The sequence below is a fragment of the Girardinichthys multiradiatus genome, chromosome 7, assembly GCF_021462225.1.
Source record: "Girardinichthys multiradiatus isolate DD_20200921_A chromosome 7, DD_fGirMul_XY1, whole genome shotgun sequence".
NCBI lineage: Eukaryota > Metazoa > Chordata > Actinopteri > Cyprinodontiformes > Goodeidae > Girardinichthys > Girardinichthys multiradiatus.
Window position 1 is genome coordinate 47,573,284 of NC_061800.1, and position 17,624 is coordinate 47,590,907.

A 17,624-nucleotide genomic window follows, 5' to 3' on the forward strand; every position below is an offset into this window, starting at 1 on the left:
ATTTTTCTCTCCTGCTCATTAAACGCATCAGTCTGTAAACACATCAACAGCAAGTTATCTGCTTTGACGTCAATAAAAATCAGATTTTTAAGGGTGTTTGATGTTTACTAGAACACAAAAATCAGTTTAAATGTGTAGAAACTTGTTTGGTTTGTCTCACTATGAATCAGACAGAACTGAAATCAGAAAACCACAAACGGTATCGGCCGGTAAGAACCTGATCGGTGCTTCGCTTTTCAGGATAAAAGTAAACTTCAAACCAAAAGTTGAATCAGAGAATATCTGCTTCAGGAGACAGGAAGGCTGGTTTTCCTCAGTAAATATCCGTTTCATTTCAGGCATCACTGCCCCAGGTTGGCCTTCAGCCCATGCTCACATTATCTCTGTTACTGTAATCAGAAGCTTCAGCAAGGCGCTCCATTAGATAATAAACATGAAAATAAAAACCAGAGAACTGCTTCCACTGGTTCTCCCAGAGCATTCGTTAAAATGGTTTGTTGATTTTTCCAAAACGTTGCTGGACCAGAAGAAGCATCCCATAGTTTCCAGAAACACATTGTGTGCTAATGAGGGTCTATAAACAGCCCTGCAGGATCCAGTCCAGCAGTCCTTCCTCACATTTTACGGTTTCTCCCAATATTCACCACAAACTGCTGCAGAGCATACACACAGAACAGAACCCCACAATGTCCGAATCAACATGATTCCCCCAGAACCAGGATTCAGTCTGCCAGCTTCTTTCTGCTGGTTCATGCCGCTTTTTACAGGATATAAAATGAGTATTGTTGGTAAAAATATGAGGTTCAGGCCAGGTTGAGATTCTACCAGGATGATAACCTGGAGTAAAACAACCAAAATATACATGTAAAACATGATCTGATTACTAATTATTCAAAACACAAAAACAAACTATTCTTACTGCTGCTAAAACAACAAGATAATTATTACTATTCTAATAATGTCATCAATTACAGGTCCATCTCAAAAATATTCTATATCATGAAAACGTTCACTATTTTTTGTTCCTCATCTCAGAAAATGAAACTCAAATATTCAAAAGATTCATCACACACAGGGAAATATTTCAAGTATTTGTTTTCTTGTGATTTGGATGATTCCGGGTATAGAGAATGAAAACCCAAAACTCAGTGTCTCAGAAAATTAAAGTATAGTAAAAAAGTTAAATATTGGAAACTCCTGGTGTCAGCACCCTAATCAGCTAATTAGCTCCACCTGTAAATGTTTCCTCAGCCTCTAGATGGTCTCAGTCTGGGTCGCTAGGAGACACGATCACGGCTGGACAGATGTCCAGATACAGTCATGGACACAGAACGTCATAGCTGAAGAAGCTAGGTGATCACAGAGTTCTGTATCCAAGCATATTCAAAGGAAGTTGTGTGGAAGGTAAAAATGTTGGAAAAGGTGCACCAGAGATAATCGCAGCCTTGAGAGGATTGTCGAGTAAAATCAGTTCAAGAATTATGTGTGGAGCTTCACGAGGAGTGGACTGAGGCTGGAGACAGCACATCGAGACCCACTACACCCAGATGACTTTACACATGGACTATAAGCGTCCTACCTGGGCTGAGGAGAAACAGAACCAGACTGTTGCTCTGTGGTCCAAAGTCCTCTGCTCAGATGAAAGCAAAGTCTGCATTTTGTTTGGAAATCAAGATCCCAGAGTCTGGAGGAAGAGGAACAGAATCCAGATTTCTTGAAGTCCAGTGTGACATATTTTTATTCAGTGATGGTTGGGTGACCATGTCCTCTGCTGGTTCTGGTCCACTGGGTTTTATCAGGTCCAAAGTCAGCAAAGCCATCTAACCAGGACATTTTAGAGCTCTTCATGCTTACTTCTGCTAACAAGCTTTATAGAGATGCTGATTTCATTTTCCTGCAGGGCTTGGTACCTTGGTAATTCATGCTAAAGGAGCCCAGACCACTGGATGAGTCCAGAGAAGTGAACATAGTTTTCAGAAGCCTGATATTTCTGTTCAAAATCTCCTTTTTATCCATCTGATGTAATGTTCTGATGTTCTGAGACTCTGAATTTTGGGGTTTCATTCTCTGTAAACCAGTAAACCACTAATAGAGACTTGAAATATTTCACTCTGTGTGATGAATCTTTATAATTCATGAGTTTTGCTTTCTAAAATGAGACGTACCTGTTAATTAATTGCTTATTTTGATTTTAATATTCATTAGGGCTGCACACTGTAAGGAAAACAGGACAATGTGACTTTAATATTGACTGTTGGGATAAAAAAATTTCAAGATGGAAATAAACATCAGATCAGTCCAGTTGTACTTATCGGACCGATACCGATATGTTAAAATATGACTAATATCGCCCGGTACCGGTGTTAAGGCAGATATATCGTACATCCCTAATGCATAGTATTAATGTTACATCTAAACCGCATGTGTGGCTCCCTATGACTAAACAACATGTCTATAGCTGTTTGGATATGATGGTTTTTTTATAGAATATCCCATTTAGTCCCCAACATTCCCATCAATTACCATACAAAGCTTGGAATATTTCCAGCTTTCCCAATTCAAGCTTTCTGAACCCTAACCTTCATACCAGTAATCAGCCCATGCCTGCTTTATGATACACATTGTTTTAAATTAGGGAAAATGTTCTGCAGTGTACTCCGGTGTCAGAGTGCAGTTCTTACCAGGATGTCCCCTTTCAGAAGAAGACCAGGTTCGATGGTGATGCAGATGCTTGTTTGGCTGTCGCCTTGAACATTACTGCAGAAAAAAGGAAGAGTGTTTTAGCTGTCTGCTAAAACCAGCTGCCACAGAGACAGTTTCTCCCCCAGGATGTTTCTCTGATGAACACCTGACCATCAGAACCCCACAACACCACCATGCATACTTGGACTGATCTTTCATTATATTCTCTTGTAAAGTCAACTGTGTTTATATGTACATTTAAAATATATTCTTTATTATTGAGAGCAGAGTGTATCAGAGTCAAATTCCTTGTTTGTCTGAACAAACTTGGAAATAAAGCTGATTCTGATGGTCAGCATCACCTCTGGGTCTGTTTCACTGCCAGTAGGACAGCTCAGATAATCGAAACTTGGACCCAGTTCAGTGTTCCAACAGAACAATGATCCCAAACTGGTTTTGGTATTAATAAATCAGGGGGACGGCAGCATAGAATGACCTCCCGAAAGCTCCAACTCAGTCTTGATATTTCATGGACTCGACTTAAAGTCGGGTCAATCCTGGAAACAAACCAGAACTTTATCATTTGTGCCAAGCATAGTGGTCACAAATTCAGCCAGGATGATGCCAGAAATTTGGACGAGGTGCAGTTTGCTAATATTAGTGGTGATGTTTTACTGAAGCTACTCTTGAAGTGTGGCAACCATATTGGATTTCTAGGGTTGAAATCAAAACCTTATGGTGCCCAGAAACGATGGCAGTTTAGTTACATATTTGATGTAATGAAACCTAATACATGTAAATCCAACTGGCTTCATATGAGGATCTACATACAGACGTGGTACTGCCTTAAACCAGAGAACCATAAAGCCATCGTCTCCGGTCTGACCCTGGGAACCCTTATGGGTCCTCATTCAGGAACAACCCTGCAAGCGTCCACATAGATGCCTGTCTCCTTCTTTCATAGGATCTGGTCACAAATTTACACAGGGCGCAATTAAGTGATCTACAGCTGTGAAGGTTAGCTAAATCCAATAATGTGAGCAGAGACTGGAGTGTAAACTGGTGGTGGTGCTGGTGGGGTTGGGGGCTGTGAAAGTATACTGGGGAGCAGAGGGAGATCGAGGGAGGCAATAAAGGAAAATCAAGGGGTTTATTATCCAGCCACTACGAGTTCTTCATCCCTGGAATCTTGTAAAAGCATCTGAACGTGAGCGTCTGGTCGTACTTACTAGATCCCAGATGTGTAGACAGGCTGCATGGCCTGGTAGATTTTGAGGAAGGGACGACAACCTGCGGCAGAGAAAGCTCTTTAAAAAAACAATGGATGTATTTAGAGAGCTTGTCTGTAGGTGGAGATCTGTGTGGGACACTGACCTCCCTTGGACTCGAAGTCAGGGATGCCGTGCATGATGACGTGATGCAGGAACAGCGGTTTGTTGTTGATCTTGATTTGGCCAGAGAGTAAGCCGCTGAAGTACGCCACATACCTGAGGAATCAGAGTGGAAGAGGGACCCCAGATCACAGTCCTGTTGCCTGAATCCACAGTTCCTCCTGACTTTCTCAGTTTCAGAACCATTATGGACATTTGAGTGCAAAACATCCACCAAGTAGCGTTTTATTGTCAGTTTCCCTCCTCAGTCATGAAACAACACAGGCCGTGTCTTTTTTTTGTCACATCTTTATCGTTTCAAGATTAAATACGGGCAACTTTAAATCCCAGTTCATGATCAATGATTCCTTTATTTAGGAAAATAAAAGGAAGGAATTTTAAAGCTTTGACATCTAAATCCAACCCAGTCTGTGAACCCTGTGAACTCATTTAATAAAGTCTGGAAACTCAAACCTCTCTCCATACTCAGTTTTAATATATATATTGTTTTACTTATCCAGACTAGGAAAATGATAAAACATCAAATGTGGGAATTTTCCGTAGAGCGACCAGGCAGACACTAAACTATATGACCTTAATCACAATGACAACACTCTTTAGTGTGAACACTGGGATTTTAATAATTAGAGAAAAATGAAATGTAGCAGCAATCGTGGGTCAGTTCTGTGCTGGACATCATGTTTTAGGCAAGATCAGCGTTCAGCTTGAAACAGTTTCAGCTGTCTGGGGGGGATGGGTCACTGTGGGACGACTGACCTTTTCTGAGACGGCTGGCCCACAGGAAGCACTTTGTCTTCATAGAAGCGCTTCATGGCGAACCTGTCCAGAGCTTGGTCAGCGCTGCGTCCAAACAGAAAGAGATGAAGTTACATGTATGTAACCAGCCGGGTCACACTGCAGAACATCTTGCTATAACTACCATGACCTCCATGCTAAATGCCATTATTAACCTCAGATATCAGAACATCAACAAAGATCCAAGAGTAGCTGGAGAAAATAAACTGTTTATCTTTTTGCATCGTAACCCATTTCCAACACATCCATCTTGTTTTTGTAAATCTGTTAATCTGACGCCAACAGCAGATCTGATTTCTCCATAAACCATCAGACACATCATGTTCAGGCAGTTTGCTGCTAATAAAACCTCTCAGGCTACTTACTGTCAGCTTCATAAAGCTTCCAGGATAATCAGATTACGACAAAAACAGCAGCCGATCTAAAAACATCATGTGCTCGTCTGATTGTTACCATTCGATCCTAAAAACAAACCCAAAGTACGTCTCTTATAATCTGAGTCGTATGATGCAGGGACAGTTCAGCTAACTTACTGCTTTCTGCTCATAATTATATGGAGCACATTTAGCTGGATTTGTCAGGATAAACGAGCAGTTTGCTGCTGATCTCTGTAGCGCTTAGAATCAATAAACACATCATGACATATCCGGCTCTTCAGTCTCGTGATAAACATGCCGTCTAGATTTTCCTTCTCGCAGCTGGGACTCAAAACCCACCTGGCAGATATGTTGCTGTAGTGCATGTAGGCAGCCACCACCACACCGGTTCTGCCCCGATTGCCCTGAAAAGAGAGCGGTGAAGCATCAGTAAGGACAGTGTTGTCTCTTCCAGAAAGATCTCAGGCCTGCAAAATTAAAGAAAACCAGTCCATGTCTGGTCTGGTACTGTTCTATTTTATTCAGATGTAAAGCCAAAACAGACTTAAATTTGATCTGATGCCTCATATCTGAAGAACCCAAAACTGAGACCGATCATCCCTGGGATGAAAAGGTTTCCTTCGGTCATTGTTCACGTCCAGCGCTCCATTTAAAGGTCCGAAAACAGAACAGTTCAGACCTCAGAATCGTTTAGTACATCGGATCCTAGGTACTAGTGTGAAAAATAGTGAAACATTTGCTGTTGAAAATAAACCCGACTGGATCTGATTGCAGTTTCTTTTAATATTGTTGGGCGTTTGTTTTTCTGTCACTGCTGTCTGCAGTTGCCCCTCAGGGATAATAAAGTTGACCTTTGACCTTCAATCAGAATCAGCTTTATTGGCCAGGTTTATGTGCACATGCTCAAAGAGTACAGACAAAAAAAATATAAAAAACGAAATATAAATTTGTACACCTGATTTTTTGTGGTGAGGATATGGTGATCTAGCTTCCAGCAGCACAGCTGACTATTCTGGCTGTGAGATGTTCATTTTGTCCATCAGAGAAACGGCCTGGGGGGACAAACCATCTCTTTGGAGGTGGGTTTTAGCAGACAGCGCTCTGTAGCGCCACCTGAAGGTAAAGCCTAAACATTTATGTGCAGAATGTGTGGGGTCTGCAGAGATGTTACCTGTCCTGACCCTAGACCTGTATAAGTCCTGGATGGAGGGAAGGTCAGCCCTGATGATTCTCTCTGCAGACCTGATTGGTCGTTGGACCATCTGGACCTGTCCTGTTTGGTGGATGGACCAAACCCCACTGAGATGGATGAAGACAGGACAGACTGAATGATGGCAGTGTAGAAGATGACCAGCAGTTCCTGTGGAAGGTTGGACTTCTTTAGTTGCCTCAGGAGGTACAGTCTCTGCTGGACCTTTTTCCAAACATTGTCCATGTGTGAGGACCAGCTCAGGTTTCAACAGACGGTGGTTCGAAGGAACCGGAAGTGGTCCACAGTAGACACAGTGTTGTTGAGGATAATGAGGGGAGGCAGTGTGTGGGAGTTCTACGGAAGTCCACGGTCATCTCCACTGTCTTGACTGGTTTAAGCTCCAGGTGGTTCCGACTGCACCAGTGGACCAGCCGATTCATCTCCTGTCTGTATGAAGACTAATCATCATCCTAGATCAAACTGGTAACAATGGTGTCATCTGCAAACGTCACGAGTTTCACAGACGGGTCCGCTGAGGTGCAGTCAGCCAACTAGAACTAACAAGAACCAATCCAGCCGATGAATTAGAAACAACTAACCAGGACCAAACAATACCAAACAATAAATCAAAATCGATCCAACCAATCAGTTAGAACTGATTGAAACCAACCAAACGGAACCAACAGGAGGATCTGGTCCAGTCAACTGGTTAGAACTGCCTGACACCAACCAATTGGCACCAAACTAACCAACCAGTTGGAACAAATTGAAAACTATACTACCAACTAACTGGGCTCAATGGATCGGACTTCATTTGATTAGTTTAGTAACTGGAGTTAAAATAACCTGTTTGCTTTTTCAGCCCAGAATTATCTGGGTTTACCTCCAGGACCTGTTACCTTAAAACCCAATAACGTTGGACGCACAGGCAAGTAAAACTTCTACATGTATGACAGTAAAATCAAGACTTTTCTACGAGGAGCAAAGTCCTGTTATTTTCACAGAAAACAGCTAAATCATGTGTTGTTATGCCAACAAACTGGTGTCAGATTCCTTTCCTTTCACACATTGTCCTTTCTAAACCAGATTGTGGAGACTGAGTGCATCCTGTAATATAAATATTGCAGCGGCTTTAACCGCGTGGAGCCCTGTGGAAATGATTTGTTGATTTGCTGAAACCTGACATGGCCGGCTTCCTTAGTGACCACCACAACCTCTGAGCTCCGAATCCTCAAATTTTAGAGCAAAAACAAGCTGGACGGCTGCAGTCGTCATGGCAGCGGACTTGTTTGTAACCTCCCTGTGGGAACAAGCTGGAATGAGGCCTGAAGCTTTAGGACCTTTGGCTTATTTTGATTGTGCAGGAACGCAGTGGGTCTGACATGAAAAAATTTAGGTGTTAGATTTTGGGGCATCAGCTCCGTAATTGCTTCTGGATGTCGTTTTTATTGTGGTGTCAGAACACTTTGGAGCCAGATGAGTGCGGCTTGCCACAGACATTTAATATGAAGCAACAACAGGGAAATATTGGTCAAGTCAGATTTTATGGCACTGTTGAGGGTAAAGGAGTAAATAAAGCCTTCCTTCCCCAATTTGTGTTTTCCTAACCCTCTGAGTGAAGCCTGGCCCAAACAATCACACAAAGAGACGCAATCTCATGCACTCCATCCTGTTTCACTAAAGCACAAGACCAGCTGGAGCTTCCTCAGAGGAGCTCACAGCACCACCTGCTGTCTGCAGAGGCTTGGTCCAGCTTCACAGCAGGGCCATGACCCTCAGGCTTACCTTGTTATGTATCACCACCACGTTGTGGCTGTCTGCACTCAGCCATGTGTCCATGGCCTTGCAGATGCTGCAGATTTTATCCAGCGCCGGAGCGTGGTGGTCGGGCCACCCAAAGTCCAACACCTGAAGAAGGAGGGAGGAGGATGTTTAGATGAATGATCTTCAATATATGAGAGAGAACACAGAAAGGAGAAATGAAATTTACCTTTGGATTCATCTGACTGATGTCATAACGCTTCTCACTGAGGTTGAGGAGCTGAAGATAAAGAAATGTGAACAGAGATGCTTTGATGCATCAGGAAGTTTAATGCATTTCCTTAAGTTTCTTTTCTGTGTTAGAATTCTTAGAAAAGCACATCGGAACCAGCAGGTCTATAAAGTAAACCCGATATCGGTATTGGCCAGGACAAGCCTGATCGGTGCATCCCATGTTCTTTACGCACATTTGGGTCGGCACGGTAACAGTAAAGAGCTTCTCATGTTCACAGAAGAGCTTTTCCCACCAAATCACTTCCAGTCCCTAACCAGGCTTAGTTCTGGTACCAGTTGTAAACTGGTTCAATAAAAACACAAAAAGAAAAAAAGAACCACATCTGGACCACATGATTTTATCACTAAAACATTTCTTTGATGAGTTTGAATAGGATGGCTTGATATTAATATTGTCCCTAATCAATACTGTGAAAAAAACCACCTCACCGCTGGCATTCCTTCTCAGTTTGAGTAAACTACCCACAATCCTGCGCTGCATCACTATTACATGAACAAACAAATGCCGCATGACCTGTGGTATTTGCTTAACATATCGGCCTCATAACCAAAACTTGGCTGATATTAATGGGTACAATCTGAGGAAGTCAATGAACTGTTCCTTATGGAGAACCAGATGTTAAATAATCTGTTCTGATCAGATCAGATCTGGAAGCAGACTACAGGACCGTGTTGTTGTACCAGGTAGTTGTGTCCGTGTTTGGAGCGCAGCATGGAGGCCACTTCCCTCAGGTTGGCAGCATAGCTCTGCTCCTCCACGCTGCTGGGGAAGGACACAGAGATGATTCTCTCTGTGATGTAGATCAAGTCCAGCTCGTAGCCCTCGTCCAGCGCCTGCAGGAGACTCGGACTTCTGCAGGGAAATCAAAGAAAACAACATGAACATCATGGCACATCACTCCTTTCAGGGAGACATTACAGGCAGTTTGTTTTACTTCAGAATCCAGAACTTCTTGTTTCAGCTGCTTACAACATCAGCGCACTAGTTCTGCTTCTCCGCAGGGTTGCAAAATAAATTTCAACACATTCCTTCATCTCCAAGGAATAAATATCCTAATATGGAAGAGGCAGAACATGCAACATAAACACCAGATCCACAGTGACATCAGTCAGTCCCTGCAGGCGTAAGGTCAGCTTACGCTCGCTAGCGTCAGCACGTCATGCGGTCGCAGTTCGTACAGCGACACACGGCGAGAAGAAAGGGATTCTTTCATGGATCACAGCAGAAGAATGTGAGCTGTTCACAAGCTCGCCACGTGATGACAGGAAAGGATTCCCTACAAGTCTGACAGGACGTTATTCTGCAGCGTCCACCAGTCAAATCGGGTCAACGAGGATCAGGTAATAGCTGTTGGAGTAGAAGAGAACCAGAACTGTCTGACTAACACGGTTGTTCAGTTTGATTTGCTCCAAACTCACAGAGAAGATTCTCTTTTAATAGGAGCTAAATTGACCCGTCAAAAGGCTCCAAACAAAATGCAGACAAACGATTCTGGAGCGGTTGGTTTTTGTAGAGACCCATCAGGCTTTCCTGGCTCTGGCCTGCTAATTTTAAAGCCAATAGCAAATAAAGGAATAAAACTTTATCCACATTAATGCATCATCTCTTCCTCATCGTCTAATATTTTATTGAACTTTAATAAACATCCTGATTGTTGATGCATTTATGAGCTGAAAATTGTAGGAGTTTTGATGCATTTTATGTTTTTCAGTGTCTGCTGTTTTTTAGATCAGAACCAATTAAAGAAAAAGTGTCCGACTCTGATGTGTGGATGATTTATTTGTGCATATTTAGATTTTAGTTGTAAATATTTCTGTTAAACTGAAGCAGAATGAAGCAGATTCAAAGTTGATCCAGAGTTGAACACTACTCCTGGATGAAAACGTGGACCAGATCCTGAACATTTTTGACCCTGCTTTCTTCTTAGAGCTTGGAGGTGATCCCATTTTGTTGGCTCCATTTTGATGGTAGCTCTCAGCTTTTCTTCTCCAGATGTCCCAAACAATCAGCAGGGAAGAACTTTGCTCCAGTCTCCTGCTGTCCATCCTTCTTCTCCCTCAGGTTTCATTCTGTCCTTCATTGTTTTCTTGGACAGAAGTGGCTTCATTGCTGCTCTTCTTGTCCTGCACCTGCTACTAATGTTGAGCAAGCTCTGCACCGGTGGTAACATGATTCTGTAGCGCCCTACTCTGGAGGACATGGTCCTGATGGTTCTGACTGCCCTGAACCCCTCAGTAAAACTGAAGTTTGTTCTGATCTTCGCTCTAAAGGTTTCTGCTGAAGTCACTTTTGTTCATGTCTTTGGATGGAGATCAAAGCGTTTTCCACTGGAGCGTTCTGCAGCAGTTTTTGTCAGAACCTGCGTGGTGGTCAGTGGACCGGGTCTCAAACTGCTGCATGTTTCCCACATTTGTCAGCTGTTAGTGGACCCCGAGAAGATCTCTCCAGCTTTACTGTACAGACGGTGTAACCTCTATAGTACATCTGGAGCCAATCAGAGCTTGTTTACTGGAAATGATTCATTAGTCAGACACAGATGAAATAAATGAGCTTCATGTGTCTCCGGTGTCTTCAAAGAGAAGCATGAAAGTTCTCCAGAACCTGCTGGATCTTATCATTTAGCTTCGCTGCGTTCTCCTTATTTGTCATCATGGTCTCGTCCTTCCTGGTTTTCTCTACTTGCCTATTTTCTCTCTCTGCCTGCATGCCTTTCACCTCTTTGTACGACCAAAGGCAGAACAGAACCGTGGTCTGGTCTGCTTCCAGGTCCACCAGCATGCCCTTACGGCCTCGAGCCAACCGGCTTCAGCTGCAGAGATGAAGCGATTGCTGCTTTTCGCCGCATCGCGTTTGGCGAATGACAAATTATCTTGGCACGGTCAATTTCAGAACAGTGCTGATCTGATTTGGACCAACACAAACTGTAAAGAAGGAATGTTTTATCAGGAAATCTGAGACGTTCTGCTGGAGGGAGATCTTTCCAGACTTTTCTGGCCAATAAAAGCCCACCACCAGGACTGACGTTCATTCAGACCCGGAACAGTCCGCCCAGCCCCAAATACGTGCTTTATCCGGACCTGCAGGATGGTCCACCTGTCCCGACTGAGCCAAATACCGAAACTGAACAGGTTGGTTCAGTTGCAAAGCAGAGTTACGCGGGCGATGTAGAACCACTTCTGAAACCAACCAGCGTTCTGATCCGATCCGCAGATAAACAGGATTCACAGCTTTTACCTGATACAGAAACCAGAACTACAGCTGATCAAAGGAACCAGAACCACTAATGACCACTCTGGTTGTGGTGCTGGAAGTTGCATTTAGCAGACACACAGCAGCTCAACAGAACATGTCGCATACTTTAATGACCCAACTGGTACCGGCTGTGAAACTGGTTCCCATCCGAACCTGGTTGGTTCTGACTTGGTTCATCATTTCACATAAAGACCGATTCTCTGCTTTCATCACTATTCAACAAAAAGACAAAGATGAGGTTAAAGTGGGACTGAAGGATGCGAGGAAACCAACCTTGATGGTCTTCTCCGGGACTCCATGCTCTTAGAAGACTTTGTTGAACCCTGGAAATGACAAAAAAACAGTTTTCACTGCTAGACGGTCCTGTTTTTCTCCTCACCTGCTTTCAGTGAACAAATACTGGCTGCACTTGCTGGTTTTACTGGTTATTTCAGCACACATCCATTTGGGACTCAAATCTAATTGAGTTCAGTGTATTTTTCATTTTTTGAGCTTCTCCTTCAGGTTTATGAAAGCCACATGAGAGAAATGAATGAAAACCTTTAATTTCACTCAGCTTCAGACTTTAATATCTGGATCATATTAGCTAAAAGCGATCAGTGTAAAACCCAGATTCATTTTAATAGTGGATAAATTAAACTTGAATTTTCCACCTAACCCTAACCCAGTTTTCTTTATGAAACCAGGGAAAAATACTCTAAAAAATCTATTTTATAAAAGCATCCTGGGTAAGACAGTAGGACAGGTTAAGACACTGTGGGACCTTAAATCAGACGTCTCCTGTTGGAGGACAGTTCCTGTGGAACCAGACAAACTCGCCCCTAATGGTCATTTAGACTCACCAGTTACCCTAACCTGCCTCCTACTGGTCTGTAACTGGAGAAATTCCACTGCTGCCATGTTTTACCTTTGTATTTAAAATGGAAGAACATCTCAAACCTTGGAGGGAAAAAGTTAAATTCAAGGTTTCTTCAGGGTTTCAAACATCCGGATGAAACGTTGGATTATCATTACAGGGTTCCTACCGAGTCCTGAAAAGTCTGGAAAAGTACTTTCCAGGTCTGTTTCCAGACTGTTTGCTCTGTCTACGTTGCATCCGTCGGCTTTGTAAAGTTTTTATTAAGTGAAATAGAGTAGAGACCTTTTACATCAACTTATAAACAAACTTATAAAGTGAACTCTAGTATTTTTACTTTAAATGTTTTAAAATGGACCAAAACTCTTGTTCTGAGTAAGTGAAAGTATAGATGTCGTTGGTTGAAACTGCAGCAACCTTCTAATGAACAGTTTTCCATTACTAAAGGAAGCTTCTGTGTTCCCAGTAAAGTTACTCCCAGAACTGGTCCTTAACGTCCCACCAGCACTGATCAGGATGGACCCCCTCAGGGTCTCCTCATGGAGCTGGATCCTGATTTGATCCAGCTCAGAGACGCAGACTTCACTGAAAACCTGAACAAGGAGAACATGGGTCGGTTCTGCTGCTGCTGGGAAGCTTCAGTCTCATGTTGGAGTATTAGCACACAGAGTCCACCCTGACATGGGGGTGGGGCATCTCTTATTTTATGTCATCATAGATTCTCATCATGTGTTCATGCAGCAGAGCATGAACACATCATGGGGGGCCCAGCAGAAAGGCTTGACTCCATTAAACTCGTCCAGCCTGTCTCCTCCTCGGACCGGCTCAAAGAGGAGGTGAGAGAGTCAGAGGTCCCTCTCCTGTGGTCCCAGGGTCACATGAGCTCTGGGAGCTCTGACCTTCTCTGCTCCTCTAACAGCTCAGCTGTCTGAGGGAAAACCTTTTTGTTTTAGGTTTCCACCAAACTGACCTCATTTGTAGCAGCAGGAAAATATCTGAGTGTAAAATGATCTGTCCTCAGAGCGAGCTGGGAGAGGAGATTCAGTCAGATGGAAAAACCAGTAATAAGGCTCCTAACCCTAATAATCCCACATATCACAACCAGAAGGTTCCCTGAGGTTTAAGTAATTACTCCATCCTGGGAAATGTGGGGTAAAACGCTGCAATGTTCAAGATGCAAGAAGAACGCGCTAGAAGTCCAACAAAGTCTTTCTAGAAAGTGTAAAAGGCCACACTTATTCATACCCCTGGCAAATTTACATTAGAAATGAATGATTTGTTCCTGATAGGACATCAGACCATTTCTCAGAAGCTAATAACAGGAGTAGAAGTTGTGGAAGATTTTAAAGGCGATTTCTACTACTGTCAATAATAATAAGAAAATCTCACGCCTTTTTCTAACTGCTGAGCAGCTTTTTGCCCATTTCCTCTGGTATTCTGATAGGCTCCGGGTCTATGAGGTAGGAAGCCCTCCTTGCCACAACCCTAATGTTTAGCTTCCTCCACAGATCATCTATCAGATTCAAGTCAGGTCTCTCAGTGGGTCACTCCAAAACTCAGATGGTTCAGAAGTAACGAAACACACATAGAAACATAAAGATTACAACCATGAGTTGAGACGTTGGGTTGTTACCTTCACCAAGAAAACAAGACCTAAATCAGAAGAACCAGAAGTGGTTCAACTTCTTCATACCCCTGAAGAACGACGATGCTGATGTCGTCCACACAACATGAAAACCCAAACAGACGTACACCCAGGAACATCAGAACCCATCAGAAAGACACCCACTAGCCACTTTATTAGGTACACCTGTCCCTATTAGGTATACCTGTTAACACCAACAGCCAATCACAGCAACTCAATGCATTAATGCAGAGAGACGCGGTAAACTCGGCCTGATGAACTTCAAACTGAGCATCAGAATGCAGAAGAAGCTGGGTTTAGGTGACTCTGAACCGATGAGTCTCAGCTTCAACAGTTCAGGCCGGTGGAGATGGTGCCATGGTGTTGGGGTTATGTTCTTGCACACTTTGGGCTTCTCAATACTAAATATGTCCATCCATTTATGACCACTGTGGACCAATCTTCTGAAGGTTCCTCCCAGCAAGAAAATGGACCATGTCACCATGCTCAGATCATCTCCAACTGGTTTCTGGAACATGAGTTCACTGGATTCCGGGGGCACCAGATCGTAATCCAACAGATTGCCTTTGGATGTGGTGGAACAGGAGGTTCTCATCCTGGATGTTTAACTGACAGATCTGCAGCAGCTGTGTGAAGCCATCACGTCAACATGGACCAGGATCTCTAATGGATGTCTCTGGCACCTTTCTGAATCTAAGCCATGAAGAGTTAAGGTAGTTCTGGTGGTCCAACTTGGTACTAACAAGGCATACCCAGCAGAGCTGCCAGTGTGTGTCGACGGACTCTGTACAGCTCCTAACTGAAGAGACACAACAAGACCTCATGAAAGCTACCAACATGCAGCCCAGGTCACACCACATGCTGCTATTAGTTTCCCCAGCAACCCTGACCTAAACATCATTAAGGTGTTCAACATCTTCAATCTATGAGGTTTAACACAGAGATTACTTGAAACATGTCAGCAGAAAGCCCTTCAGAGACCCAACAAATCCATTATTGTTGCAATTAAGAAACAAATGTCATACAGTGAACTATCGCATTCCAGGCCATAATAAAATGCTACCAGTTCATCTACAGAAAATATTTATTGAAGGAGATCATTTCTGTCATTTAAGTGGTACAGAGATTATTATGAAATGTAAATTTAATACAAAAGTATTGGAACGATCATTCTGTTCATTACTCTACGGAACAATTTAACCAAAGAAACCAAAGAATCCACATTTTCATATTTAAAAACAGTAATCAAATCAAATATGCTTATTAAATATCATGAAATCAGTGAGGGACCTCAGGTTTTATAGATCGGCTTCTTCCTCTTATTGTTAGCCAGTGGATAGATGAGAAACTGATGTTTATTTCATTTTATTATTTTTCGTTTTGTATATTTTTTCTTTTTGAGGAGAGGAGGAACCCATACATACAACCCAGACATTCTCTTTATTCTGGCTTTATTCTAGTTTATTTATATATAGCATATTAGCATTTAAATATTAGATGTCTTTGTGACTAAATGAATAAATCTAATCAACTCAAACTGGACCCAGTTGGGTGCACCAGCTGGTCAATGATTCCAAACACACATCCAGACTGGTTTTAACGGATAAAGCAGAAAAACTAAGCTTCTGGAGAGGCCTATCTGCTCAAGAAGCCTGTCCTGCTTCGAAGTGAAGTCCTGCAGCTCTCAACGGTCCCACGCTCCTGCCACCGGTCCACCCAGGAACCAGATACACCTCAACAATAAACAGCCTCATGACTGAAGTTTAGGACATGTTCTGAACCCCCATGCTGCACCGTGCTATCTTCACAAAGCCTGCAACGGTTGACTGACCGATGATTGACGTAGACACAGGGTCTTCAGACAAAAGGAAAAACAAGTGGCCATGAAGAGAAATCCTTCAAGATCTTTATTAAAAAATATGCTCTTACTAATTTCATTTGATTAAACATTAAATAAATGCATGGAGACCTAAGGTTTCCCATTAAATTCTGATATTCTGCAGAAGAACCCAAGAAGCTGCAACTGGAGAAAACAAGCATTCCTTCTGCTTGATGATTACAGAAGAACTCTTGGGGGATTTGTGGGAAGCTGCAAGATCAGACTGATAGGTTCAAATGGCAACATTCCTGTTGTAAAAGTATGAACCTAAATCCTTCTGCACAAAAACATTCATTTTTAGATGTTCCTGGCTCCATTCCTTTGCACTATCCTGCATCCAGGCGTTCCCACGAGGCAGCTGCCGAACTGGGGTGACACAAAGCAACCCCCATTCCTGTGTCTGCACTTTTTTCTAATCGTTCCAGCATGGGAGATGGAGCTCCAAAATGCAGTGAGTCTCCAGAGGTGGACGGAGATGAATGAACAACAAGAAAAACATTAACGCGAAGCCCGAAGGGGGTTAAAACTGACTGAGACTTGGGTGCGAATGTTTCTTGAAGGACCACTCTGAAAAGATCCACACACACGACTCAGTTTTGGTATTAAATTACTCCAAATGGGAGCGCAGTGGTTTTTATGAGCCACAACGTTATAACCAAAGTGTAACCATGTGGGTAAAATAAAAGAAATCAAACTTAACTTTGCATTGAAAAAACTAAGTCATATTTAGGCAGCAACATTCTGTGTGTAGACCATTGATGTTCTGAAGCAGAAGAAACCTTGAAATCCCAAATATCTGGTGGTTAAATCCGTGTGCTGGCCCGGCAGCGTTAAAGGCGCCCCATGTGCATCTTAAAGGGGAGCAGCAGAGGTGGAGGAGATGAGGTGGGACCTGGAGATAGGGGGGCGGGGGGGACCCTTCAGGCCCTGTTGCTAGATGAAAACCATCTGGGGAGGTCGACTTTACAAGCAAGGCCATACAAATAACCCTCTGAGAAAGAGCAAGAGAGCGAGGGATGGAAGAAGGGAGGGTGAAACACGGCGGTGAGAAACAAAAAGAGAAACTTCAGAAGAACTTGTTCCATCAACCGTCCCAGTGACCCCCCCTGTCACTGCATCCTACCTTCCTGAAAAGGTGGCCTGTGCTCCATCGCCATGCCCCCCTCAGAGAGGAGAGCCGCCTCCTCAGAGACCCTCCTCGGTTCATCTCTGGTAGCTCCTGCTGCCTCTCACCACTCCGTGTGCAACAGTGAACTTTTCTCTCAGAGACCTCTCCCTTTTCTCTGACAGCCGCGAAGTTCAGGAGGGAAAAAAAGGAAAAACAAGGGTTCTATTTTAGGCCAGCCGGGCCGCTGCTGCTCGGACCAGGCTAGTTCACAGAACTACTCCGTCCTCTCTGTGTCTTCACTTCTCTCCTTCTGTCTACTCTGGCCTCCCTCCCCCTCCAGCTCTGCCTGCCACCCACTTATCTCTCCCCCTGATGTTCAACATTTCCCTCC

At 43.3% G+C, this 17,624-nt stretch overlaps 1 protein-coding gene across 16 annotated transcripts in view; it reads right to left on the minus strand.

Moving 5' to 3' along the window:
- The window catches only part of tns1b (tensin 1b), a 185,824-nt gene that overhangs the window by 39,132 nt on the left and 129,068 nt on the right, over positions 1-17,624 (minus strand). For 15 of the 16 annotated variants that reach the window (XM_047370751.1, XM_047370744.1, XM_047370750.1 and 12 more), the window contains 9 exons: positions 12,019-12,068; positions 9,174-9,345; positions 8,428-8,478; positions 8,223-8,345; positions 5,585-5,649; positions 4,830-4,913; positions 4,057-4,169; positions 3,912-3,972; positions 2,682-2,757 (listed from right to left, as the gene is read on the minus strand). In XM_047370751.1, coding sequence (XP_047226707.1) covers positions 2,682-2,757; positions 3,912-3,972; positions 4,057-4,169; positions 4,830-4,913; positions 5,585-5,649; positions 8,223-8,345; positions 8,428-8,478; positions 9,174-9,345; positions 12,019-12,068 — 795 coding nt within the window. Of the gene's footprint in view, positions 1-2,681; positions 2,758-3,911; positions 3,973-4,056; positions 4,170-4,829; positions 4,914-5,584; positions 5,650-8,222; positions 8,346-8,427; positions 8,479-9,173; positions 9,346-12,018; positions 12,069-17,248; positions 17,509-17,624 lie in introns of those variants that run through there. The other variant, XM_047370756.1, reaches the window with a different exon arrangement.